The sequence below is a fragment of the Camarhynchus parvulus genome, chromosome 8 (genome assembly GCF_901933205.1).
Source record: "Camarhynchus parvulus chromosome 8, STF_HiC, whole genome shotgun sequence".
NCBI lineage: Eukaryota > Metazoa > Chordata > Aves > Passeriformes > Thraupidae > Camarhynchus > Camarhynchus parvulus.
In genome coordinates this window covers 10,439,089-10,465,720 of record NC_044578.1, presented here as the reverse complement: position 1 = coordinate 10,465,720, position 26,632 = coordinate 10,439,089, and the positions used below count along the sequence as shown (strand labels likewise).

General features: G+C 43.1%; 1 protein-coding gene across 3 annotated transcripts; it reads left to right on the top strand.

The window, feature by feature from the left end:
* Window positions 1-845: 845 nt before the first annotated feature.
* Window positions 846-23,566, top strand: KDM4A (lysine demethylase 4A). Of its 3 annotated transcripts, none has more exons than XM_030953298.1 (22): window positions 846-958; window positions 1,270-1,422; window positions 1,616-1,791; window positions 2,948-3,062; window positions 3,814-4,007; window positions 5,447-5,496; window positions 6,019-6,122; window positions 7,182-7,319; window positions 8,209-8,459; window positions 9,158-9,348; window positions 10,296-10,642; window positions 12,249-12,369; window positions 12,925-13,103; window positions 15,349-15,553; window positions 15,845-15,921; window positions 16,623-16,678; window positions 17,456-17,564; window positions 18,447-18,635; window positions 19,329-19,499; window positions 19,954-20,073; window positions 20,676-20,768; window positions 21,778-23,566. In XM_030953298.1, exons 2-22 carry the CDS (start codon window positions 1,285-1,287, stop codon window positions 21,916-21,918), a joined length of 3,165 nt encoding a protein of 1,054 aa, XP_030809158.1. In that variant the 5' UTR covers window positions 846-958; window positions 1,270-1,284; the 3' UTR covers window positions 21,919-23,566. The 3 variants fall into 3 exon arrangements, with proteins under 3 accessions (XP_030809158.1, XP_030809159.1, XP_030809160.1); XM_030953299.1 differs by having other exon boundaries at window positions 863-922; XM_030953300.1 differs by having other exon boundaries at window positions 867-954.
* Window positions 23,567-26,632: the final 3,066 nt, after the last annotated feature.

The following is a 26,632-nucleotide window of genomic DNA, read 5'->3' as shown; positions in this document are numbered from 1 at the left end:
CAGGCGGGTTGTGGGCTTACTTTCAAGGTTGCTCACCGGCACTTGGAGATTTAGAATGCGTTTAGCACAGTAGAGTGTGAAAATCGCAGCCAGTCCAAGCCAAAGAGAGGTGAGTGTACCTAGGCAGGCTGTGTTAAGCACTCGGCCCTGTACACACTCAAAGGCATCCGCTGCTAACGCTGTACTGCCAGATCCCAGTCCCTGACACAAACGGTGTTGGATCATTGGCAGCACCCGCCGGTTGCAGCGGCTTTTCCTCGGTTCTGGACGGCCGGACGGTGCTGGCCGAGCGCCCTGGCGTGGGCCGGGCCTGGTGCTGCTCCAGCTTCAGTCTGCGTTCGCTGCCAGACGTTTGCAAAGTATCAAATTCTACTCCGGCTTTGTTTACACGCGGAAGCTGTAGGAGTATGATTAGCGGGGCTCGTGGGCTCGGCTGGCAGGTGCCTGTTGGGTGTCACCGCTCCGCGCTCGAAACTCACCCGCTCGCTGCAGCACCCATGTACCCGGGGTTAGCGTCCACCTCGCGCGGGACCGGGATCAGTTTCACCCGGCGACACTGCCCGGGGCCCGGAGGCGGAGAGCGGGCGGGGATGCGGAAAGGAAGCGGGCGGGCTGCGGGCGGGCTGCGGGCGGCCTCGGGCCGGCGCCCCCGCCGGGCCTGCGCGGGCTGAGGGAGCCCCGGCGCGGCCCCCCTCCAACGCCCCCTAGCAACTGCCTAGGCCCGCCTGCCTAGCAACCGCCCCGCGCCCGGCCTCCTGATTCGCCGGCCAGCCCCGGCCGGCCGTCGAATTCCTATTGGCTGCGAAGCGGACAGCGGGCAGCGATTGGCTGCGGCGGCGGAGGGAAGAGGCGGGGCGGCAGGGCGGGGTTCGGGCGGAGCGGAACGGCCGCGGTGGCGTCGGCGGTCCGCAGGATTCTTTGGGTGCGTGGTGCGGAGGGATACGTCGGTCGGACGTAGGTACGAGGGTCGGGCGGGGGCGGCGGAGGAGCGGGACGCGCTGCCGACGTGAGCACGGAGGGCGGGGACTCGGGTTCCGCCGCGCCGGCCGGGCCGGGCCGGGCCGGGCCGGGCGGGAGGAGGGGGTGAGTCGGTGGCGTTCTCCGCCGTGAGAGGGAGAGCGAGCCGTGGGGTCCTGACGGGCACGCGGCCTCCGCCAATGAGGAGGCAGGGCCGATGCGGACCCCGCGGCGATTGGCCGGCGGGCGGGAGGGGCGGGGCGGGCACGGTGTCCCGCCCCCCGCAAGGACACCCCCGCCTCCTCCGCGCAGGGCCGGCCCGGCATCATGGCCTCGGAGCTGGAGAGCCTCAACCCGGGGCAGCGCATCATGACCTTCCGCCCCACCATGGAGGAGTTCCGCGACTTCAGCCGCTACATCGCCTACGTGGAGTCGCAGGGCGCCCACCGCGCCGGCCTGGCCAAGGTGCGACACTCCCTCTCCCCTCGGGCGGAGGCCGCGCCGCCGGCCCCGGGCCGCGCACCGGCCGCCTCCGCCCTTTGTTTACGCCGCGGCGCCGGTGGGGCGGGCGCGCCCCGGCCGGGGCTCGGCCCGAGTTCCCCGAGTTTGACGCTGTCCCCGGCCGCGGCCGCCGCTCCCGGCCCGTGTGTCCCCGCAGATCGTGCCGCCTAAGGAGTGGAAGCCGCGGCAGTGCTACGATGACATCGACGAGCTCGTCATCCCCGCGCCCATCCAGCAGGTGGTGACGGGGCAGTCCGGGCTCTTCACGCAGTACAACATACAGAAGAAGGCCATGACGGTCCGCGAGTTCCGCAGGATCGCCAACAGTGACAAGTATGGCCGGTCCCGGGCACATAGGGTTATGGAATGATTTGGGTTGGAAGGGGCATTAAATACCACCTGGTTCCCCGCTTTGTCAGGGGCAGGGACTCTTTCCTCAAGAACAGATTGCTGAGGGCCCCATCAAAGCAGGCTTTGAATACTTGTAGGGATGCAGCATCCGCAGCTCCCCACAGGGACCAGGTCCTCGGTACGGTCTGGGGTCAGCCGTGTGAACGTCATGCACCAGGCAGTTGAGGTTGCTTGTGCAGCCGTGTGCATGGGGACCTTTGTCACCTGTGCAGCAAGATGGTGTGTAATGGCAGCAGAACTTTTTGTTTGTGCTGTGGGCTCCTGTCTGTCTGTCCCCAGTAGCTAGACCATTGAAATACTTACTAAGTAGTGGAGAAAGGAATGTTCATGACATAAAAAAGGGGATGAAGATCACTCGAAAAGGAGTTGAAGCAAAAAAGCCTTTGCAGTAACTAGAAATAGCATTGGAATTGCCAGCTACAGTTGGTCCATCAGAGCTTGTTTTAGCTTTTAAAAGCAGTACAGACCAGACATTTTAGAGTTGTGTTTAATAGAATAATTTGATGAAAGTACTGTTAAATGTTATATATGTAACTGTCTGGAATCTGTGTATAGAGACACACATTAAATAGGTGTTAGGACTAATTTGATCCCCTAGAGCTACATATAGTCCACTATATAGTTAGCAGGGAATGAGCATCAAGAGCAGGTATTTTGTTGGTAAACAGGGCATGTTTGACCATGGTGAGTCTGAAGGTTTGCTAGTTTCACAGTGGCAGAAAACTTCGGGTTTGTTTGGGTTTTTTTTTAAGTTGTTCTTTGTATCATTACTGGTTTTGACTGCGTTGTTGCTCTAAGTAGCTACAGCTAGAAGGTGAAATTCTTCTGACTCTGGAAAAGTGCACAAAGCAAAAATGAAAGTAAACTGAGAAAAGGGGAAAGTAATTTTCTTCCTGATACTTCGTTCCAAAGTGTAACAGAAATAGAGCCATGACTGCTCTCACTGCTCCTCTGTCTGGTAACACATATTAGGTATTTTTATCGTAGCTTTCTGTTCTTTCAGTCGAGGAAAACATTGGCTCAGACTTGTCAAATATCAGACTACAAAGTCTTTAGTATCTTTCTTGTGTTTTTTCAGATACTGCACCCCCCGGTACACAGATTTTGAAGACCTTGAACGAAAATACTGGAAGAACCTTACGTTCAATGCCCCCATCTACGGGGCTGACGTTAATGGCACGCTCTACGACAAGGTAAAGAAACTGTTCTGGTTTTCAGGTAACAGTTATCCTGGTACATTGCATTCCATAAATACTAATGTGGCATTTGACTCTTACCTTTTGGAACAAGTTAATGATAGTCTTAGCATAGTTTGAGCTTCTGGAGTAGGCAGCTGACAGAGGAAGCATTCTAAGGGACCTCTGCTAGCACTTCAGTGTGGAGAAGCAAAAACCACTATTGCCCAAGCACTGCTTTGTCCTGAAAGGCATATGACGGTTGGAAGGGCAGATCAGTGGATACATGCTGCTTTGGTATCCACTGGTGTATGTATTTTTTTGGGACAGCTGTATAGCCATTAGGTGGTAGGGTGATAACTGTCCAAAGACAATTTGCATTCTGCTTGCTTGTCTCCTAAATTCTCATGATTTGTTCTTTTAAAAGATGTTTGGAATGAAAAGTGGTTTTGTTAAAGAGGGTTCAGACATCAGCTCGAACTTAATCAACATCAGCTATTGTTCTCTGCTCTGTTAAGTCTGTAGTTTCGTGATTATTTCTCCTTTGTAATCATTACTTTGGTAATTTTTTTCCCCTCCTTAAAGGCCAGTAAGCAATCACTATGCAACCCACCATGCAGAACTTTAGGTGAACTAGCTCGCAGCTTGAGCTGTGTCATTCTGCGATGTGCTGTTTCAAAGTGTCTGTTAAACTGTTGCAAACTGTCATCTCAGCTGTGTGATTCAGTACTTTGTAATCCTTGTTTGACATGAGGCTTGTGTTTCTCAGCATGTAGACGCGTGGAATATCGGCAGATTGAACACAATCCTGGATATTGTGGAGAATGAAAGTGGCATAACCATTGAAGGAGTGAATACTCCTTACCTATATTTTGGCATGTGGAAAACTTCCTTTGCTTGGCACACCGAGGACATGGATCTCTACAGTATTAATTACTTGCATTTTGGGGAACCCAAGTCATGGTAAGATTTTCTAAGGAATCTCCTAGGTGTAGAAAAGCAGTATCATAGAATATTGGAGTCAGTCACAAAGCTAAGAGTTCACTAAAATAATTATCAGTCCTCCAGCCTTGCACTGCAGTTCTCTGTGATGACAAGAACATGTAAGGAGCTGCAGAGCAGTGCATGTCCTCAGTAGAATTTGTTTGGTAACCTTCTAGAAGGGTCTGGTTGCTGTCCTGATGTAGAGAGTTCTTCTGAATTGCAGTATGGTATGGATGCTGCCTGCTGTGGTAGGGCCAAAACTTGGCAAACTTGTTTATCGTTTCCCAATGAGGCTCTAAGTGACCATACAGAGGTATGGTCACACAGGCACAGGGGGAACAGGCAGTTTTTAATAGGCTTTAACCTGTAGCTGTTATCATATATCTAAACATCAGGCTAGTGGATGTCACTGGGTGGTTTGTCCAGTGTCTGAGCTTTCTTAATTCTTTTTAGGGGAGGCTCCTGAATTTCTCTGTACCATGGGTTGCATTTTAAGAGTGAATCATGACCTTCTGTTCACAAATGAATTTTCCAAGCAACTTCAACAATTGTTTCCACAGCACTTTTGTTGGAAATTAGTATTTTTGGCTGTCTTTTGTTACAAATTTGAAGAAACAAGTAATAACTAGTACAATGTGACCCATGAACAACCCCATGCAGTGGCAGTAGCAGAGAAACATGAAACAGAATAGTTCAGTCTGTTGAACTATTTGGCCGTTGCTGCTTCTACAGTAGTACTTGGAAGAAGTGAGCTTTGCTAGTATCTTTGATGAATTTAGCAAGGAATCTGTTCAGAATATAGCACTGTATTCCAGAGTGAAAGCAAGCTAAGTGGGTTGATTTATTTATGGTAGTCATACCAGCCAGGAGTTTTGTGGCACCCATAAAAAGGTGTGTACAGGGAGAGATGTAGCTCTAAAGAGCACTCCATGAGTTGTGCTTGTGTTAAGGATGTGGCACCTGACCTAGTCCCGTCTTTGTCTGAGCAGCTGAAAGAGGTGATTCCATTTTCTCTCTTGCCCGGTGTTCCTCCTTGCACTGAGTATACTGAGGCTGCACTGCTGTGAAATGAGACACGGGAGTTCAGGAAGTGCTCTTCCCTTTCTTGTTGTGATTCATGTTTTGCTGCACAGATCTGCTAATTATGTACATCAGACTTTTTACGTCCTTCATTGCTTGAGCAAAAGTTGTTGAAAGAAATGGTGAGCTTTTGCATGTTAATTTTTCTTGGGATAGAAAGGTAAAAGTCCTCAATGAAGATTTTTAGGTTTATATCAAACTTTGAAAAAGACAAGTGTAGAGGTAGAGAATTTTTTTTTAAGTAATTCACATCTTGATAACTGATTACGATTTCCAGTCAGACTTTGAGATTTTATTGTTGTCACTTGAACTTAACATGCTTGTTCTTACAACTGCAGGTACTCCATCCCTCCAGAGCATGGGAAAAGGCTGGAGAGACTTGCAAAAGGTAATCAGGCAGCTCATGTCCTGCCTTTTTCTAAAGATGGGGTGGACAGCTGCAGTGGGTTTCTGCTGTTTTAGAGAGCATAGGTTGGCATGGCTGCGCTGATAATTTGCTTTTTAGAATAGACATTACATTACTTCTGAATGTTTGCTTACAGGATACACACAAGAGAAATTATCACATTACAAATAGTGAACTTGTGGTCTATCTGACCTTAAATGAGAAATCCTTAGCTATAGACTATTAAAACTGGAAAGTTATGGCCAAGGGAGAATACTTCTATTTGAGGTCTTTCTTATGTTCGTTCAAACTGGCAGCTGTTAAAAGATAAATCTTGGGGATTTTATCATTTTTCTTCAGCATGCAAACTAGCACACTTAAATAAGGTGATCCATATACTTCAAATAAGGTGATCCATATTTGTAGGGAAAAAGTGTCTAGACAGTAATTTTTCATAAAACTGCTGAAAAATAAATGTAGTTTGAGCACAAAGGTGACATCTCTCCTTCTCTGTATTTTAAACAGGTTTTTTCCCAGGAAGTGCCCAAAGCTGTGAAGCATTTCTCCGTCACAAGATGACTCTCATTTCTCCATCAATTCTGAAGAAATATGGAATTCCATTTGATAAGGTGTAGAAAAGTAATCGTGGTTATACCAGCTTGATCAAGAGGTTCCTGCAGCCTTGTCTTGCTTCTGACAGCAGCCAGTAGCAGATGCATAGAGAGGAAAATAGAAACAGGCGGGGTATAAGGCAGTCCTTCCTATTGTACTTCCATTTGTCTGGCAGTTGGGGCCTGAAGGAGTTTGAGACTGAAAAATCTGTCAAGGGCTCCTAAAAACAAAAGCTTGGTTTTCTGTGATTTTTTTATTATTTTTTAAACTTAAAACTAAACATTATCTCCTCTGTTAGATTCACTTCACTGTTTAGATCTGTATTCAGTGAAGTAAGATTTTTCTTTTTTTGTTTCCACTTTTCCCCTGTTAATTTTGTTTGTTGCAATCTCCTTCCTCAATGGAAAATAAGGCTTGTCCCCTATTAACTTTTTAATTATATGAGTAACTTTATAGGCTTCCTCACTTTCTCGTGTAACGACCTGCCACTTTCCTCCCACACAGAGATATTAAAATGTAGTCTTTGAGCTCTTATTCAGAAACACTGTATCATCTGCCTGGGCAGCTGAAGGGTTTTGTTGTCATAAGCCTTTACAGGGGGGAAATGCTGAGAAACAAGCCGTGGAAGGCTGACTGAAAGTTGTACTCTAATGTGAACAGCAAAAGAAAACAATAATAAATTTTCAAGTTCTGTGTGGATAGAAATTTACTCAAGCTTAGATACTGTTCAGCCAAACCTGTAGCTCATACAGATAAGTATCTTTATGAACTTCATATAACTGGTGACAGAGTATTTTGTATGTATAATCATTTCTGTGCTAAATTGACCGTTTGTGTTGTGTGTTAGTAAAAAAATTGTTGAGCATGGCTTTTCAGTGGATAGATATTTAACATAAGTAGCAAAATAGTGAAGGTCAGTAGCAAGTCTGTCCATTGCAGAAGGGAGCTCCAGCCACCAAATGTGGGTTGGATTTTTGAGTGTGCTGCAGAGAGGGCTACAGGAGCTCCTTTTAATCATATTCACCAAAACCTTCTTAAACTCTGAATAACACTGTGATGTCTCAATTGTCTTCTAGGTGACACAGGAGGCTGGAGAGTTCATGATAACCTTTCCTTATAGCTATCATGCTGGCTTTAACCACGGCTTTAACTGTGCTGAATCTACCAACTTTGCTACTCTTCGGTGGATTGAGTACGGGAAGCAGTCGGTGCTGGTGAGTGGTCTGTTGCCACCATTAAGCCCCCACTCTTTGTTTTAGGAGAGTAGTTTCAAGCCTTTTAAGATGTGATGTCTGCTTTCTCATAAAATGGCAACATCCAGGCAGAGTCCTGCTTAGTGCCTTTTGTCAACCATGGATAGCATGTAACAGGTTTTGTAACTTTGTACCTTTTTTGTAAGTTTGTGCAGCTCCTGGAAGGCTTCAGAGAAAAGCATGGAACTGCTTCTCTTTCCAGATGTGAAAGAGTATGCTTGTTGGGCAGAGCTCATCAGTATTTTTCTCCAGTATTTTAACCATTATTTATTGACTGTTTAGCCTGGAATGAGGCTTTGATAACTGAAATGACTTACCAAAATTAGTATCTTGGCTGAACCTTTAAAGTGAATAGTGTTACATCCCTGTAGAGGTGCCTTTCAGACAAGGTTTGCGTTTCCAGAAGCTACACTGAAGTGAATGCTTTGAAGCACTAGTTGTAACCATGCCTAGGGGAAGGGAACCTCTACTGCTCTGGGTAAGCCCAGAGTTTGTGGCTCTGATTTCTTCATTATAGTCTCTGGTTTTGTGGCCTGTTTCTATATGAGCTCATTTTAAAACACCCAGCTTCTATCAGCAACTGTGTAAAAAAGATGGATGAGCTTTCTGTCCTAGTTGTTGTGATAACATTGGTTTTCTGTTTCGTGTTTTTTGCTGGCTTTTCTGCCATTTTTAGTAACCTAATATATACCCTTTTGATTTCCTGTAAAAGATTCTTGAGAGTTCTGAGGCTCAATTACATATGAGTGTGAGATCTTTTTCCTTAAACTCTTGAAAGCAAAATGCTAGAGAAATGCAGAGAAGAATTGTTGAGTATTTGGCCTTACCTTATTATTTTCTGTGATTTCAGTGCTCCTGTCGGAAGGACATGGTGAAGATCTCCATGGATGTGTTTGTGAGGAAGTACCAGCCAGATCGTTACAAGCTTTGGAAAGCTGGGAAGGACGTGACTGTCATTGACCACGCTCTTCCAACCCCAGAGGCAGCAGAGTTCCTTAAAGGGGATCTCATGCAAAAAGTCAAGAGTGGGAAACAGTGTGCTGAGGAGATGGAAACAGAAGAGATGTGTAAAGAGGAGGTGGATGGGAATGAGACAAAAAGGTACAGCTTTATATAGTCCTCTGCTTTTCTCTTGGATTCTTGGAATTTGAACCCGGTTGCAATTAAATGTTTGCCATTCTGATAGAACAGTGAAAGTTAGCAATAATATTTTTTCCTAGAATAAACAGGATTTACTCTTAGTATTTTTTTACTGTTTAAGTCCACATTAAGAGATAGTCTGTGGTAAGCAGGAAACACACCAGCTTGGAAGGTAGTTCTTCATCTTGGGACAGACTTCCAAAGCCTGGGTTGGCAGTGTGTACCCTGCACTGACAGGCCAGTAGAAAAAGGGGTTGTATTGAGATCATGGGACAGTACTTGCTAGCAAATTCTGGTACAATCAGTGCTACAAGCTGTGGTATTGGTGTGCAGTTCTTGGTTGCTGAAGGTTGATCATCTTACATTTTGCAGTTAAATCTTTTTTGGTCAGTGCCAGCTACTGTTCTTAAAGCTGTCTTTAGTGGTGAATTTTTTTGTTTGGTCAAAAAAAGAAGTCATGAGAAGTCATGTCCAGGGATTAGTGACTTTTCCTCTGTAAAGGCAAAGAAAACACTTCAGAATAATTTGGAAACTATTTGGCTTTCCAGAGGCTGTCTCATAAAACACTGGTCCAAACCAGACTGTCTTTTATGCATTCGCACAGAAGTGTAACACAGTTATGTGTTTGCTAGCCTGACATAGGAATTTGCCTTCTGCAGCATCCCCAAGCACCGCATAGGAACAAAAAGGCACAGGGTCTGCCTGGAAGTGCCTCAGGAGGTGAGTGAGAGTGAGGCCTTCCCTAAGGAGGAGCTGAGCTCCACACAGTGTGAAGCGGACATGGCAGAGCCTCGTGAGACGTCCACGAGTGAATTTGTACAGCAAGGTGAACAAAGGATCAAACTTCCAGGTAACTGTGCCGGGCTTGTCTGGGGCACTCTTCAATATGATACTAGTTGGTAGGATGCTTTTGTGTCCAAAAAAGCAAGACACTGGTTTTTCAGAGCCATTGGTAGCACCTCAGAAATTTACTGTTATAAGACTTGAAATATTAGTATTTCCTAGTTTTTGATTTTTACTTTTTGTTTTGCTTGCCTGCATACAGAAATATATGGGATGCCTCAGTAGTCTAAGCTCTTATCTCTTTGGAGCAATGTGACCTGTTTATAGGAATTGTTTAGTAAAACATATGCACACTTCCTGGTAGTGTGGGTCTGGTATGCTTTATAGGTGTGTTACTTGTAATTTTGTAATAAGTAGGCTGGACAAAATTCTTGTAGGTTGTAATGGATGAGTTATCCTTGCTATTAGGGGAGAGGAGCAAGAGGCATGTGGAACAACACAAGAACAGGGAAAACGTATCTGATGCCCCCTCTTGTGTTTTGTTTTCCAGCCCCCTCTTGTGTTTTGGTTGTGTTTTTTTTTTGTTTGCAGCTTGTATTTAATAATCTTTTATTGGGTTGTGGGTTTGCTTTTCTTTTTCTAGTAAGTCTTCCATGAATGTTTGTAGTCACTTACACACAGCAACATATGGCCAGGAGTTGGGCTGTTTTAACTACACACACGTCTGTATAAAGGATCATCTGTGTTTATTTTCACTCACTATCTGCTGCTTTGTTTTATATACCCTGGTTCTTGTGATGGGAGAGGCAATGGGCAGATGCTTTTATTCTCTCTCTGACTAAGCAATGTATGACTTTATAGGTGTTAGAATTAATCATCTACTCTTTATATGACATGCTGTTTGCTTTTTTGTGTGTAGTAGTTTGCTTTTCTGTTTGGCTTTGTGCAAATAGTTGCACAAATGTTCTCTTTCTGCTCAGGCTTCAGAAAAAGTCAGTCTGTCTCTTCTTCCAGATCGTGTGGACTCGGCCAAATTTGAAGAATTGAAACCGGTGAAGCTTGAGGAAGAAGAACAAGAAGCAGCTGCACTGGATCTCTCCATTTCACATGCTTCAAATTCCACTTCAGTGTTGCCAGCCTCAAAGCAGAGTGCTACATCCAGTGTTCAGTCCAGCTCACCTTCCTACTCTTCAGACTCGGAATCGTGTGATGTGTTGGCGAAGCGAACGGTTCCGGGGCCAGCCGGGGTGTTCACAGTGCACAGTTATGCCAAGGGCGATGCCAGCGGCTCCGACAGCGAACACACTTCAGGGAGGAAAGCCACTGCCAGCTCCAGTGTCAGTGAGCAAGAACTGACAGAGGTATGAGAGGCAAAAGAACTGAAAGCTGGAGGGGTGTAATTCCATGGCCAGGAATTTGCTGTGACAAAACTCCCTATCTATGCAGCTGACAGTTTCCACTGGTGTGTAGCAGGTTGCAGCTCTGGGTTTTGCTAAACACACAAGAACTTCTCTAAACTATTTAAGTGCTGTAATGGAAAGGATAGCTTAATGTTTTTGACGTGGTAGCGTTACAGAATGAGGTCCTTTTGCACTAAGAGACACCTGTTTGTACCTAAAATTAATCTGGTTTGTTCCAGCCTTTATTGCATAGATACATCTCTGTGTCCGTTTAAAAGAGAAGAAAGGATACAGCAAAAATATTGGTTGGGAGAATGGAAATCTGAATGTTAAAAAGCTGCCAATGAATGTTTTATTAAACAGCCTAAGAGAAGAGTTAGAATTTTATCTGGTAGTGTCTTTCCAATATTTTGTTTTCCTGTTTAAATCTGTGTTTAGAGAATGGGAGGCCAGTAATGACTTCTGAGAAGTCAAAAATTACACCAAAGGAACAGCAGATAGACCAGTCTTGATAATCAAGCTGAAACTGAGAGAGTTGTCATGGCTATTTAAACTGAAGATGTTCTGTTGCAGATACTGATGTCTCCATCACATGCTTGGTACAGGGAAAAGGTGAAATCTGAATGGATGTGTATTGTTTTCCCCAGGGTGGTGTACTTTGAAACAAATTTTCCATTAGGTGGTAACTGTGAATGCTAAATTCAGTATTTCTTAGAAATCTTGTATACAACTCTGTGTAAGAGAACAGAGGTCATGATTATGATGCTCTCTTCTGGCTTCATTTATGAAAAGAAGATATTTAAACATATGTAGGATGTATTTAATCCAAGATTCACTTCTTTTAAAAGAATAACAGATTTTAAAAAGTAGGCTGTTACCTAGAGGGAGACTTTCTGGACTGTTGAAATCATTACCTTTACTGACCTGCTTGTCAGGTTAGTAGTAATTTTGTCAGTGTGTCACTTGTTTTTGTATGGGGCTAAGGGAAGAGGAAATAGCTGTTCTTGCAATCTCCTTCTTCCAGTCTGTCTGGTAAGACATTAAGGCAATTAATAAGCAGAAATAATTAAAGTGTCCTTCATTTAAAATAACCCTTTTAGTTTGACATGTCTATGAGCTCTGTATTTTTTTAGTTTATTTTATTTTTTTTTTTTTTGTTTTAAATTTGGAATATTTGAAGTGATGCACAGACTGAGGCTTCTCCAGAATTCATGAGACTTCTTATCATGGCTCTTTTAAATTGAACCATCCAACTTGTCTTTCTTTGTTTCTGTCTTTTACATGATTCTTTAAAGAAACAGACGTGCATGAAAAGCTACACTGGGACCTGTGAAAAGTGTCCATTCTACTGATTCGACAAAACTAGTACAGCTCTGTCCAGTTTTTCGTAGCCAAAGTGCTCTGAGCGCTTTGAAAAAGAGTTTAGAGCTGAAGTTACTTTGTTGGAAATGAAACTGGAAGCATGTGTGCATTTTGAAGTAGTTTCTCTAAGTTCAAAGTAAATTCCTTCCAGAATGGTGTCAAAAGGGCACGTGCTAACTGACAGCTGAATTGCTTTCCTGGCCAGGTGGGAAAGGAGTACTTAAGCTCCGTGAAGGAGAGTAAGAAGTCCAAGGGTCGTCGGCAGCCCCTGAGCAAACTCCCCCGTCATCACCCGCTCCTGGTCAAAGACTGCATCAGTGATGATGGTAAATAAAGCCTTGTGCTCCTTGGGATATTGGAGAGAGGGTCTCAGCTTCTGTGGGCAGTGGAATATTCTAGTAAGTAACTGGTGATAAACAGGAGTCAGTAAGTGACAGCTCTGCCTTCTAGACAAGGTGCATATCTCATTGGATCATTAAACTTTTCTCTCAAATGGTGTCATCTTTCTTTCCTGTATTTTCTTTGGAAAGCAAAATTAAACCAGTACCAGAGACTGTTGCCTAACTGCGTCTGCCTTAGAATATTTCAGTCACTGATGTAAATGTTTGGGATTTTAAAAACAACCCTAATGCCAAATTCTTTGGTGGATGACTTTAATTTTGATGTAGATGTAATTTGGAGCTGGTTCTGCCCTGTTGCTTAATAGAAGCCTCTTAGAAAGGAGACTGAGTTACTGGCTTCCATCACCCTTCTGTCAGTTTGCTTTCTGGCAGTCTTTCTTTCATCTCCATTCATAGCTTCTTGCCTTATTTAGTTTCATTTACAAGAAGAACATCTATAAAAGGCCATATAGTCACTGAGTGAATGCTCTCTTATCACAGAGGCATCAGAGCAGCTAACTCCTGAAGAAGAGGCTGAGGAGACAGAAGCATGGGCCAAGCCACTGAGCCAGCTGTGGCAGAATCGGCCGCCAAACTTTGAGGCTGAGAAAGAATACAATCGCAGCATGGCGCAGCAGCCCCCATACTGTGCTGTCTGTATGCTCTTCCAGGCATATCAGGTATGAAGCCAAGACTCTTCGTGCTGTCACAGAGGTAACAGAGTAGGTGCTGCTGTGGTACATAGTTTCAAATATGTGGGTTTCCATATTGCCAGTTAACAAAAGCTGTATCAATGTTGCAGTCTTCCCCAGGAGCTGTTCCAGGAGAGCACAAGTGAGTGAACATCCTCAGACCTGTGATGGGCCCCTGTGGGTCCCCAGGGGCTCGCTCAGCTGTTCAGCAGAAGCTTTTGTGTTTTGTGGCTTTTGCTCAAACCACAGAATGGAGCTTAAATGTTGCTGGAGCTGACTATAAAATCTCACTTCTCCTTTACAGACTGACTCCTTCACTTCTAAAATATTTTTAAGAAAACACTTTAGGTCCTCTCATAGTACATGGTCTTTGATGAGCTGGCAAGGAAGAAAACCTTTTATGTAAAAGAATTTAAGGTTGTGTTTGTAGATGGTATGGATTGAAAGCTGTCTGGTCTTGGAGCATATCCATGACAGTAGCATGGAATGGGGTGCGGAAGTCTTTTGTCATGCTGAATAAATGTGCAGGCAGGAGTCCCTCAATGGATTTTTTGGTATACCTAAGATAAATAATTTTAAGGTAGCTTGAATAGTTGTCTGCATGTTTGACCTGCAACTTTGAGGTAGTTTGACCCTTCCCCTACACTAAGCATGTTTGATTCATTTGTGATGATTGTATAGTTGTGGTGGCACTAGAAACATGCTCACCACAGTTTTGGAAATAAAAACCTCACACTTTTGTTGCAGATATATATTTCATATAGTTCCTAATTTTAATGAAAACCACAGACCATAGCTTCTGTTCAGTCTTGCTATTTCTATCTGAGAGTAAGTTCTTAGGAATGGCAATACTACTTAGGAACTGCATGGTACATGAGGATTTTACTAGTGCTGAAAGGTATAAAGTTAACAATTTGAGGACAGTTGAGGTTCCCTGAAGATCTTTTTTGTAAGTTGCTGTTGAGCAGAAATCTTAGTTGCAGGTTTTCAAATGTCTGTCCACACCAAGCAGTGGAGCAGAAACTCTTCCAAGATTTGAGCTGTGGTTAGAGTCTTTGTTCCAACTTCAGAAAGTCTATAGCAACTCTGGAAACTCACTTCAGTTACCCGTTCAAATAAAACAATTGGCACAGAATGCCAGACAAGTATGCACTTTCTTTGGGAAGAAGAAGAGTATCTGCTGCTTGGGGTGGGGGGGGAAGTCGTTGTTTTCTTAAATTTTGTTACAGATTTCCCTCAGTCATTTTGTCTTTTGCTTGACATGCAACGTAAGTTTAAATCAGTAAGTTTTACAGAATAAGACTAAACAAGACTTGTAGAGAAAATGTCAATTTCCTTCCAACTGTGAGCATTACGTGGACTTTTTCTCCCTAGCTTTTGAGGCACTGTAGGAGAGACAGTGCAGATTCATTCTGCTACTGCAATTTCTGCTAAAAGTATTTTAAAAGATTAGGTAAGCTACTTTTGTGGTAGCCTAAAAAGTACAAAAGGTGGTTTGAACATTTTTTCAAAGAGAAAAATTAATTTCTGTTGAACTGTTCAGAGGAGTAGTTTTAATGGAAATACACATCTGTAAATTTTGTATGTCTTAGCTGTTTGATTTGACATTGATTTAGAAGAATAAATTATGAAAGATTAGCCTGAAAGTCTCCTGAGCTTTATATGGGAAATTGCATTTTCAGTCTGTTTATTTTCCAGGAACAAATTAGTTTTAAAGCCCATTGGACTTATTCAAAATTATACTGGGAAAAAGTAATGGGGATTGTACTAGGTGTCTATTTGTGTGTTGGTAATCCTTCCATATTGAGGTAAGATAAGTGTACACTGATGGATAGCAGTGTTGTGATCCTCTGTATTACAGGGGGAATATGCAGAAGAGGTGTTGCCTGTAGAGCCTGAGGTGGGCTTGGTGATTCTACCTGTCCTGTCAGAAAAAAAGCAGTTTGATGTGTATATTGTTGCTCATTACAGGGATGCAATTCAGACTTTCAGTGTAGTATTAAGCAGAGTAGAAATTAATTTCATTCTGAAGCAATAGCAGCTAAGAATTTTATAATTATAACTATAAATAGTTATAAACATTACTATTTTCACCTAACCTACCAACTCTATGATCTTTCAGTACCTTCATTTTTTCTTTAAACTGGTTATATGTATGAAATAATGTGTGAATAAAGATAATGTGAGACCATTTTACTTGTAAAATTTAAATTCCCCCACCCATCCCTCACAGGCAGAATGTGAAGGCAGCAGTCAAAACTCTGGAGTAACTCCAGCTGCTGCAGATGGGAAGATCCGAACTAAACCCCTGATTCCTGAAATGTGCTTTACTGCAACTGGCTGCAGCACTGACCTCAATCTTTCAACTCCCTACCTGGAGGAAGATGGAACCAGCGTACTCATCACCTGCAAGAACTGCCATGTCTGTGTTCATGCCAGTGAGTGCATCCAGATGTTACCCTAAGCCCTGGTGTTCTCCATACTGAGCCTGTACATCATAGCAGGCCTCTGCCAGTCAATCTAATGTACAAATAGACCAAGTTCAGCCCTTGGCAGAGGAGTATATACTTGGGTCTTGGCCTGTGGGGTAGGCAGTTGGCTGCTTGGGTGGCTTCAAATACACAGCGTCATCCTGTGGCTTATTGATTTTAATTCCTGCTCTATTTCTGGGCCCAAGGGAAATGGGTTTGAGTTTAAATAAACTCTTAAATGAGATGTGTCTGTTCTAGGTTGTTATGGTGTATCCCCTGACAAGGCCACTGAAGACTGGATGTGCTCCCGGTGTACAGAAAATGCGTTAGAAGAGGTAAAGTTTTTCACAGATGGAGTCTGGTACATCTGGGAACTTGGCTGCAAAGTTAGTTCACATAGTGTTGTGGGTGTTGGTTTATTTAATTGTCCTGTGAAAAGGACACAATTTAGAGAATGTTTAGGAGCCAGTCTCTTGTGTTTATGGTACTTTTAAACCATAATCTTATCCTTTAAATTAATGCAAAGCTGAGAGGGAAGATGTTCTGCATGAATGTGGAAATAGCTCCATTTTCTGTCTGAGTTTATGGTAGCTACTATTTCTAAGCCAGAAAATAACTTGTGTTAATAACTAGGCAGGTATGCACATGTGAAGAAAGCAAGAAGAACGGGATTCCCTCAGACAGCTGCATAGACTCTAGGTCAGTGAATGGGTCAGCCTTTCAGTCATTATTTCCTCATGTTTGTTCCAGATATTATTGCACATCCTGAAAGGATATAGGGTATTGCAGGTGTAAAAGGAGCCCATAACAAAAAAGTTGACCCTTCAGTAGTAGGTTCTGCTTGTTTTCAACAGACTTGGAGTCTATATTTGTTGCCCTAAGGGCAGAAACTTTTGAGAGCTGAGGAGCAGATCTGTACAAGGTAGTTAGCTCTCTTCTGACAGCAAAATAATTTTCTTCTTCTGGATGTGCATTTTGAGGTGGAAGTTCTGCAGCAAGTGTTGTGCACTAGCTAATGCTTTCTTCTTTACTCCAGGACTGCTGTTTGTGTTCCTTACGAGGAGGAGCGCTGCAGAGAGCCAATGATGACAAGTGAGTGTTCCAGATTTTTTTGATTTTAAGGAGAGGCTCAGTTCCTAAGTATCTGAGGGTAAGCTGGTAAGCTGCATTTGGTGTAACAGAGTGACCAACAGCACCCATCACACTTTGTGTGTTCATTGTGTTCTCATGCAGCACTTCTTACCTCTTTAGGTAATGCCTTGTTCTCATTCTGTTGATAGCAGCTGTGAATTGCTTTGCATTTGATAGTGCAGAGCTGTAATATGCAGAGGTATAACCTACCACATAAAAATAAGGTTCCAAATGAATTAACATCTCTCAGTACCTTCCCTATGGAGGATTTTGATTTTCTGTCTTGTGGTTACAGTAATGGCAAAGGGCAACCACAGTTTTAAGCAGCACAACATTGAAATTCAAGGTACCTTTACAGCAAAATGTGCATACAGCTGCCTGTCCCATGTCCTTTGGGTGGATCATTAAAGTTATTTGAGTGCAACATAGCAGTGGGGCAGACTTGTAGCACCATGAAATAACTGAACCTTGGCCATGCAGCCTTTTATCATGCAGGAGTCACTCAGTTGCTTTCCTGTTAAGCCTGTTAGTAGTAGATTTTAAGTATGAAGAAATCTTGGGCTTGCCCTACATGTGACCTGTTAGTGGCAGTAGGAAGATTACACTGATCAAACTCAGAGGTTATTTATTGTGGTTTATATGGCAAACTTGAACAGAACTCTATTTACTTTAACTCCAAAGCATCCTCTGTTGGCCCAGTGCATATTAATTTATTTTTCCTCTCTTTTGCCCTGACAGGTGGGTTCATGTGATGTGTGCTGTGGCTGTACTGGAGGCAAAATTTGTGAACATCGCAGAGCGAAGTCCTGTAGATGTTGGCAAAATCCCCCTGCAACGTTTCAGACTGGTAAGGATCACCTGTGCTGCATCAGTGGTGTCTCTAGTCCATTCAGAATCTGAGGGGCTTTGCTTAACCCATCAAACCCAAGTCATCTTGGTATCAGTCTCCAGACTGAACTGTATAATCTGCCCAACTCTGTGTATGAGAGATGGCAGTTATTCCTATTGCCATTTTTTTAAAATTTTTCCTTGTTCTAGTATTTGTCTGTTCACATGAAGATCCAGCAAAAGGGTTTTCAGTATGTGGCAGGTAACATGCTTGTTTTTCTCCTCCCTAGTATTCAATTTGCTTAGTTGACTGCTTTTAAGCACTGAGATGCTTCAGGATGTGCTTCAGGAATGTGAGACATTCCTATAATGGGTGAAGGTCTTCAGCAGGAAAGCAACTGTACTTAACTCTTTTAACATCTCAGTGTTGAGGGGAAAATGACTCTGCTGTGCATATGCATTGCAGATAACATTCTTTTCCTACAACTGCCCCTCAGGCCCAACTGAATTCTGACAGAATTTTAACTGTTACTACTGTGGTCATTTCCCATTATTCTAATCTTGTTGCTTGTATTTATGTAACTTTTTAGTCCAATGCTGAAAGGCCCTATTGAGTTGGAACATTGCAAGCTGATCTAATCTAAGATCTGTTGCTGGCATCCTTGGGTTGCATGCTTTGCTCATATTGAGCTGGTAGATATTTAATTTACGTTTTTCCTCTATTGCATTACTTTACTTTTATGAATTATTGTCTTGTCATAAACTAAAACTGGTAGCTGCCTGCTTCTGTTCAGTCAGAAAACAGCAAATGGCACAACTATTATATGATAAGCTGTTAGCTAGCCCTTGGTGTGTGGTAAAACCTAGTACCAACCAATAATGTCTAGTTTCCTGTCCACAGAAATGCATCTTCTGCAAGAAAAGGAGAAAGAGAATTGCAGGTTGCTGTGTACAGTGTTCACATGGTCGGTGTCCCACATCCTTTCATGTCAGCTGTGCCCAAGCAGCAGGAGTCATGATGCAGCCTGATGACTGGCCATTTGTTGTCTTCATTACCTGCTTCAGGCATAAGACTCCATCTCAGGCTGAGGTGTGTAGGTGTGTTATTCCCAAGATTTGAACTGCAGTGTCTTGGAGGCACTGAGAAGTTTTTGATTGTGTGATTATTTTGAAACTTCATTGAAGGCTTGGCTGTCTCACAGTAGATAATGTAATCTAACAGTGTTTGTCTTGGATTCTGGTCTCAACCTTCTGCTACTCTGATCTTAGTCAGGTGCTTTATTGTACTTCGGTTTGCAGACCAGAAGGACTGGAAGCATCACATCCCTCCTGTGGCTGTTGTAATGAGAAACACTAGTGAGATACATGCTGTGATTCTTAGTATGCAGGAGTTAGTGCTGGTACTCCAGCAGTCTGCATGAGTCGTCACAGAATTTCACATTTAAGTGATTGAGTAGTTTCTAAAGTTGCCATGCAGCCTTTTTAACCAAAACCACAACAATCTATTAGAGAATGTTTTCTGTAAGGGCTTCCATTGCTCTGAAGAATGAGAACCTAATTTACTAAGTAAATTAAGGACAGTAGCACATAACAGATAAGACTTCAGGTATTCAACATTCTGGAGGCAGAACTTCTCTAAAAATGTTGCTGATGATGGCTGAAGTAGAGTAGCTCACCTGAACTAAAATGTTTTGCTTTGTTGTCTGCCAGCACTGCAGCCATAGTCTTCAATACGTTTGTTATTGAATCATTGTATAAGAAGTGATTTTTTTTGTCTTCTCAGCGAGCTAAGGCTGCACTCCAGGATCTGTCCCCTGGACAGATAGTCATCAGTAAGCACAAGAATGGTCGCTTCTATCAATGTGAAGTGGTCAGCCTTGCAAAGGAGACTTTCTACGAGGTCAACTTTGATGATGGCTCCTTCAGCGATAACCTGTACCCAGAGGACATTGTGGTATGTTGTGGTATAGGACAATGATATGAGTCAGTTCTTGCTGCTGTAGAGCAGACACATCAGGGGATCTGGTAATTGTTCCCTGGCTCCTGTAGTGGCTGAGCTGTGCTGCAGGATGGCCTTAGGGGTGTTACCTGGGAGTGACTTAATTGAGGCCATATGGGGACAGATATAACAGGGAGTGCTGCTAATCTCTGGCTGCTTAGCAATGGTAGGCCTGAAGGAAAACTTGCTGATACCTGCATGCCATCCCCACATCAAATACTTTGAAGTTACCACTGCTGGGATTTAAATGCAGATGACTAAATGGATGTCTCTCAGCATAGTTCTCCATCTCCTAAAATGAAGAATTGTTGGGGTGGTGTGCTGTGTGACCCCTTGGTAGTTTGCTGAATCTTCACATAAAGAAGCTGCTTACCTTCCTTGTCTCTCCCATCTTCCCTCTTCATTCTAGAGTCGAGATTGTCTTCAGTTAGGTCCCCCTGCTGAAGGGGAAGTCGTGCAGGTGAGATGGACAGATGGACAAGTTTATGGAGCAAAGTTTGTCGCATCACACGCTATCCAGATGTACCAGGTATAAAATTGATGTCTAAAAACTCATCACTCAGAACAAGCCAATCATGTTAACAGGGTTGCTGTAGGGGTGTCATGCTTAAACACTCCAGGGTAACTTATTCTCACTGTGTTAGCAATGACAGATGCTGGCAACAGTTGCTGGAAGTGATTGCTTGCAGCTGTATGTACCTCTGGCTACCTACTTGAAAGTGTCCACTCCTGAAAACTACTGGTCTGCAATTCTTCATCAGACTCTTTCTGTGATTTAAACTACTTAAAATAAGTTTATTTTGCTTTTTCTTTTGGTGAGAGTGCACCATGCCTTTCAGGCTTCCCAAGGGATGAATACTCAGGCTGTATTAAAGTGAACAGGCAGACTGTCTTGTCAGGTGTTAAAAGAATATCCCAAAACTTGCTGGACTATTACTGTCGTGAGATTATTGAGGTTGTGATTCAAGTCTGTTGGTTGCAGTGTGCATAGCTGCGTATGTATCTTATAAATTTCAAGTGGTAGAAGATTATTTCACAAGAGAGCTCTGTGGAGAGAAGGCAACTTCTAGGGAGCTGTGGCAGGGTTCTAATTTGAGACTTCTGACAGAACAAATTCTGGTTCTCTTCTAGGTGGAATTTGAAGATGGTTCACAGCTGATGGTGAAAAGGGATGATGTATACACTCTTGAAGAGGAGCTTCCTAAGAGAGTGAAGTCAAGGCTGGTAGGTAAACAGGGTGCAAATTCTACTAAAGAAGTAGAATTTGTTTTTATTTGTGTTTGAACAGCAACCTGAGCATGTGGCAGCAGCAAAATACAATCTGGTACTCTCCTTAATCATTGCAAAGCTCAGTAGTTGATCAGGCTACAAAAACAAAGTTCCATCTCACTCTGGAGAGATTTTCTGCTTCTGCAGGGGTGTGGGTTTGTATCAGAGTCACAGATTGAGAGAGCATGCCTTTTCATACTTGTATTCATAAGTTCCATTATCTACTTCCATTTCAAAGAATGGCCAAGCTCCTTCACTTACCCTCTGTTCTGAGAAGTTCCTAGTAGGGTTGCATCAAAAGAGCTGCCTGTTTCTGTTTCTTGACACTGTAAAATAATTCAGGTGGGAAGGGACCTCGGTAAGTCTCCAGACACCTGTTCCAAATGGGTAATTTTCAGAAAGGATTGTTCAGGGGTGTCTCCAATTAAGTTTTGATTATCAGTAAGGGTGGAGATCCCACACTCTTGTTTTACCCCACTGCTTTACACTTCCCACTACAAAAGTTGTAGTTACACACAGCACACTGGGGTGTCATGCTTTACAGCACAAACATGCACACCCTGATGCAGATCTGTTGGCAGGCATACATAGAGGCTTAAGAAAGAATGTATTATAGCTGAATTCTGTGACCAGGTGTTTAAACATGCCTGCTCCATAAAGCAGAAATTGTACTAGATTGTTTGAAATTTGGAACAGCTGACTCTGTTTTTTACTCTGAGAAGTGATTGTGAATTTAAATTAAGTGCTCTGTTACACTTGAGACTTGAGTTTCTTTAGGTCTCTAATTACAGTTCACTTAAACCTATCCCCTATGCCCCTTAAACCTATTTTCTTAAATATTTTTCTTTTTGTGTTTAGTCAGTTTTTGAAGAAAGCGGAATGTTCCCATGTGTCTTGGCTTGGAGGATGTGGAGACAGGGATTTAATCTGTGCTCTAGTGACTAATTCTGTCTTTTTCTCTTAGTCAATTGCTTCAGATATGCGCTTCACAGAGATCTTTGAAGAGAAGGAGGTCAGTCAAGAAAGGAAGAGACAAAGAGTGATCAATTCACGCTACCGTGAAGATTATATCGAACCTGCCTTGTACCGGGCCATCATGGAGTAAACACTGCCTGTGGCAGAGGAAGAAGATGCCCACCTTCCCCAAGGATTTAAACGTTCCAGTACAACAGGCCATATTTGGATGCTTTGAATCCAGGGTTACTTCTGGGGTTTTGTTCTTTTATATTTTAAGGAAGCTAAAAGGCTGATGCTCTGCAGTAGCTGTAAGGCAGCTGTTGTATAGTGAAAGAGATCCCATTTGCTGAAGCTGATGCCTGCAGACTGCTGGTCTGAAGATGGGTCCTTACCAAATAAGCCAGCTTGGGGATGTTGCCTTCATCTTGTTGAGCAGTCTTGCTTTTTATTTAGAGAAAATTTGACAGGTGGCAAACTCTTTGGGGAGTTGTTGCCAGGAATCCTGGCAGCTGCAGAATAGTGTGGTCTATTGTTTTAACTGAATAATGTTCCTGAATTTAGGAGTCTCCCTGGTCACCACACCTGGGCTTGAGCAGGCAGTATTACTGGTGCTGGAAATGGAACCTCTTTTATATTTATATCCATTTTTTTTGTCTCAAGCAGCTTCAGTCTCTTGTTTCTCAGCACCTCCTTTCTGAGGTTGAGCTGTAGGATGTTCAAATCCGAACAGACTGGAGGTGCTTGTGTGAACAGGTGAAATGTGAAATTGAATCCTGTAGGACAAATTATTTAACCTTCCATTTAATATTTTTGTTCTGATAGTGCTTTTGACTTACTTAATCATAAGTTTAATTGTTAATAGTATGTGCCTCAGAACCAGTGAAATCTCTCTGGAGCCTTGTGAAGTGCAGCCTTCTAATAAGAATAGGTGTTCAGCTCCCAATAGACATTCAGCTCCCAAAGAGTTTGTTTTGAGTTTCTCTAAGGCAATATGACTATAAAGGGACAGTCCTAACTCTCCCTTCTTGAGATCCAAGCATCACAGTGTTGGGGATGACAGGGCAGCGGTCTCAGAAGCAGTGCTGCTCTGGGGCAGCACTGTCTATCATGTGTCTACGGGCTTTTGCTTGCAGCAGCTAATACTGGGTCTGAGACAGGTGAAGTATGCACTGAGCTGTGTGTTCTAACTGAAAGGCTGTGCAGTGCTCTTCTGAAGCAGGAGTGCTGCCGTGTTGCTGTCTGGCAAAGATTACTGTAGCATTTTTATAGAGTATTAGGACACATCTCAGTTGTGGTGGAGAGAATTTGCTACCCCAGCCATAGGAAGCTGAGTTGAACTGGGTAGTAGGCGTACCTGGAAGATGTGCCAACTTGCTCCTAATAATTTAAGCATTAACACACCACAGTAGGAGCAGTGTAAATACACATTCCTTTCCCGTTCTGTAGGAAAGGGATTTTAGGCTGTGGAGCAGATTGGCCACCTTCTTTTTGCATGGAATGATGGGGTGGATTTTCCTACTGGAGAAAATCATGATTGTGTGTTCTCCAGAAACTGTTCAAGAGGAGAATTTTCTAATGAAACAGACCTTATGCATCCCTGCTTCTATAGGGACATGGCAATGTGTCTGCAAAGTCTGGATTTGTAACTTTTTTCCTTTTGTTACATAGGAACGCTATAAACCAAACCCTTCTGAAACCCCGGTGCATCAATTTGTGATTAGCAATAAAATGTAGTATTGAGTAGTGATACAACTCTTGATCAGAAAAGAAATAAACTGCAACTTTTATACAGAAAATCTTTAGCCCTACGTTTTTATAGGGTCAGGAGGATAAGTAGCAAAGATTTGCACAGTTTTGCATAGAGTTAATCTGTCCTATTTTTGTGGTGGAATACCTTGTTCATCAGTATTGGAAGGCCTAAACAGATTCTGAAAGGAGATAATGTTTTTGTGGTTTTTTGGGGTTTTTTGGGGGTTTTTTTTGTTTGGTTTTTCTGGGGGCGTTTTTTTGTGGTTTTTGGTTTGTTTTGGTTTTTTTTCCTTTTACCATGTCCAAAACTCCTGGTCTCAGGGTACAAAATGACTTTCTGATGAATGGGATAGTTGGCTTGATAAAACCAGGATCTATTAAGACCTGAGTCTGGTAGCTGCAGTTAATCTGGTCCAGGCAATAGGAATGAAACTGCACTTTGACATCTGAGCTTGTATGTAAGCCTCTGAAGTGATGTGCTGTGAGCAAATGTGAAGAGCTGGCAGGGCCTTAACAAACTTGCCTCTGTTCTGTCAGAGTTAATTTGGTATTCACTTCTCATAGGATGAACACTACCTGTGTGTAACTGAAAAATACACTCCTTGTCTCAATCTGCCACTCTCCCTCCAGAGAAAAGGTGCCTGCATTCAGTCTTTGTCCCCAAACTGCTGTAGAACTTAAATGCACCTTTTAGGTGCCAGATGCTATACTACCTGTGCTGCCTACACCTGGCTCAACAGCTTCATCCTAAAATGATGACCTAGTAGGAAACAGCTGGATTTGTTTGGTGTGGTATTCTTGGGGTTGGTTCCTTGGAGCTGCTCTGGGCAGGGCCAAGAGCTGGATTTTATTAATTTTTGTGTGTCCTTTCCAACTCAGGATATTCTGTGGTTCACCTACAGCAGGTTTTGCCACTCACCTCTGACAGTATTCAGTGACTTTCAGGAGCTTCTATGCATAGTATTTGTTCTGGAACAGGAGCTTTGTTATCTGTTTCTGGCACATTTTCTGCAGGTGCCAGATTTGCTCTTGCTGGCAGTTGCACAGTTGACTGCACTGTGTTGGGAAGTGCTGCCATCCTGCACTCTGAGACAAAGGGCCTTCCCAATTTTCCTGTCAGTTCTTGTGCTGCATCATTCACATGTGAGCACATTGTTAACTGCTGCAGGGACTAAACTGTGCTTTAGGCTTCTCTCTGAACTTAAGATCAGTGATCCTGTGTTTGAGGGGTCTTTATTATCTGACTTTGCAAAAGCAATTTGGTTTATGGCTTGAAGCATAACAGATAACAGTAAAAGTTCTGTACAGAGCAGTTGTCTCAAAAGTACATAGGCTTTCCATTACCAAGACTTCTATCATGTCTGATAATTTTCTTCAGTGGTTTTGGCTTTTTTGGAAGTGTGTTTATCCTTTTTACAGCATCATTCCAGTGAGGGTGAAGGGCTGCCAGATTATCAGCTAGACAGGTGCTTCATGAGTATGTTAAGTACATACTGCAATTGTGCTTGTTTTCTAATGAAACATGGGGTGAAATCAAGACTGGTAGCCTGTATACTGTTTTCAGTTTCCTCAAGAAATAAATCTAATTTCAAAAAAGACAATCTGTAAACTAATTTAAGAACTGAAGCAATGGGACTTGGAAATTCTCATCATGCTTCTAATTTTTCTATTAGCATTGCTCTTTTCTAATATTTATCTCCTTAATGCTTATCTAGTGAGTTCTCAGGTGTCTTTCAGAGACTTAAGTGGAGTTCTGTTATTTAAGGACTCAGTCTGGCTTGGCTGTTTAGCTAGAACAGAGATGGGACCACAGAATCATCTCTCCTCATTGAAATACATAGCTGAGACATCTGCAGCAAGAACTGAGTTGCCTTAGGTTCTTTTTGTAGCTGATAGTGCCAGAAGAGGAGTCATCAGCAAATCTTACCTGGGCGCAGTCTCAGACAGCTCTCTTCTTTACTTCGGTGTTGACTCTTGAATTTCACAGTGCTGGTTAAGACATGCTGAACTGGCAGTGAAGGAAAGGAGATTCTTCTGCTTTAGCTCAGGGATTTTTGTTACCGATGAACCAAGTGTATCAGTAACCTCAAGGAATTTGCTTATTGTAGTGTTATTTCAGCTCATATCTTTGAAACCTAATGTGCCAGGTATTCCTATAGCCAGCTTTTGTAGTTTGGGGAAAATGATAGTGGCTCCTTTTCCCTGACAAATTTGTAGCTACTACACAAAGCCTATCAGTGTGGGCATTTAGATTGGTGTAAAGTGTGTAGTATTTTCAGCTGAACATGAACAATATTGTTGTATTGCTAAAAGTCAAAATATGCCTTTTTCCTCTTTTCCCATAATCAGTCTTCATTTTTCCACATTGCTGTTAGAGCTGTTGAACAGCTGTAGATTTATCCCTTAGATGAATGAAGAGCACAACATTCCAGGTGGCATTTGTTGCTTGGTTCCAGTAATGAGCATAGCTGAGGGTGTGTATCTGCAGTTTCTTTTGACCTCACCAGTATCATCTCCAGAGGAATGGGAAATATTCACCTGATTGCCATCTTTTCATGAAAGCTGTGGCAGATCCATGGAGAAGCACTGCCACAGCCTCCTTGCTGCAGCATGAGTAATGTGACAACGCCAGCATCAAAACAGTTCTGACAGCACCTAGCAAATGAGGGAAGTGTGTGGGAGGGTACTGGAAAAAGATTTAAATAGTATAGTATGTGTGTTAATTTTGAAACAAAACTGAGTGAGGTAGGAGAGCCTGAGAAGAGGTGTCTTCAGCCTGGAATTTTGCATTTAGGAAATGTTCTCACTGTTATGAATGGTTCTAGTGGCTGTGAACACCTTCAGTACACAGTGCAGGAGAGAAATGAAACAGGCCTGCTGCCTTGGCTCTCCTACCTCCCATGAGTTACTGCCTGGCAGCGTGGGTTCCTCATGCTGCCCCACACCCCAGGAACTGGGATGCTCTCACCGTTATCCACACTGCTGGCTGAAGAAAGAGCTGCCTCCTCACAGGCTGTAGGCAAGGTGGGTGGCTGGTTTTCATATCCAGGCTGAAGCCCTCCATATGGAGTTGGGCTGTAAAGCCTGTCTTTACAGCCCAACAAGTATGCTAT

Coding starts and splice junctions, on each gene's coding strand:
- KDM4A (XM_030953298.1), top strand. CDS start 1,285: ATGGCCTCGGAGCTGGAGAGCCTCAACCCGGGGCAGCGCATCATGACC. Junction 12,370..12,924: donor AGACTGCATCAGTGATGATG/GTAAATAAAGCC, acceptor CTCTTATCACAG/AGGCATCAGAGCAGCTAACT. Junction 18,636..19,328: donor AGACTCCATCTCAGGCTGAG/GTGTGTAGGTGT, acceptor TTGTCTTCTCAG/CGAGCTAAGGCTGCACTCCA.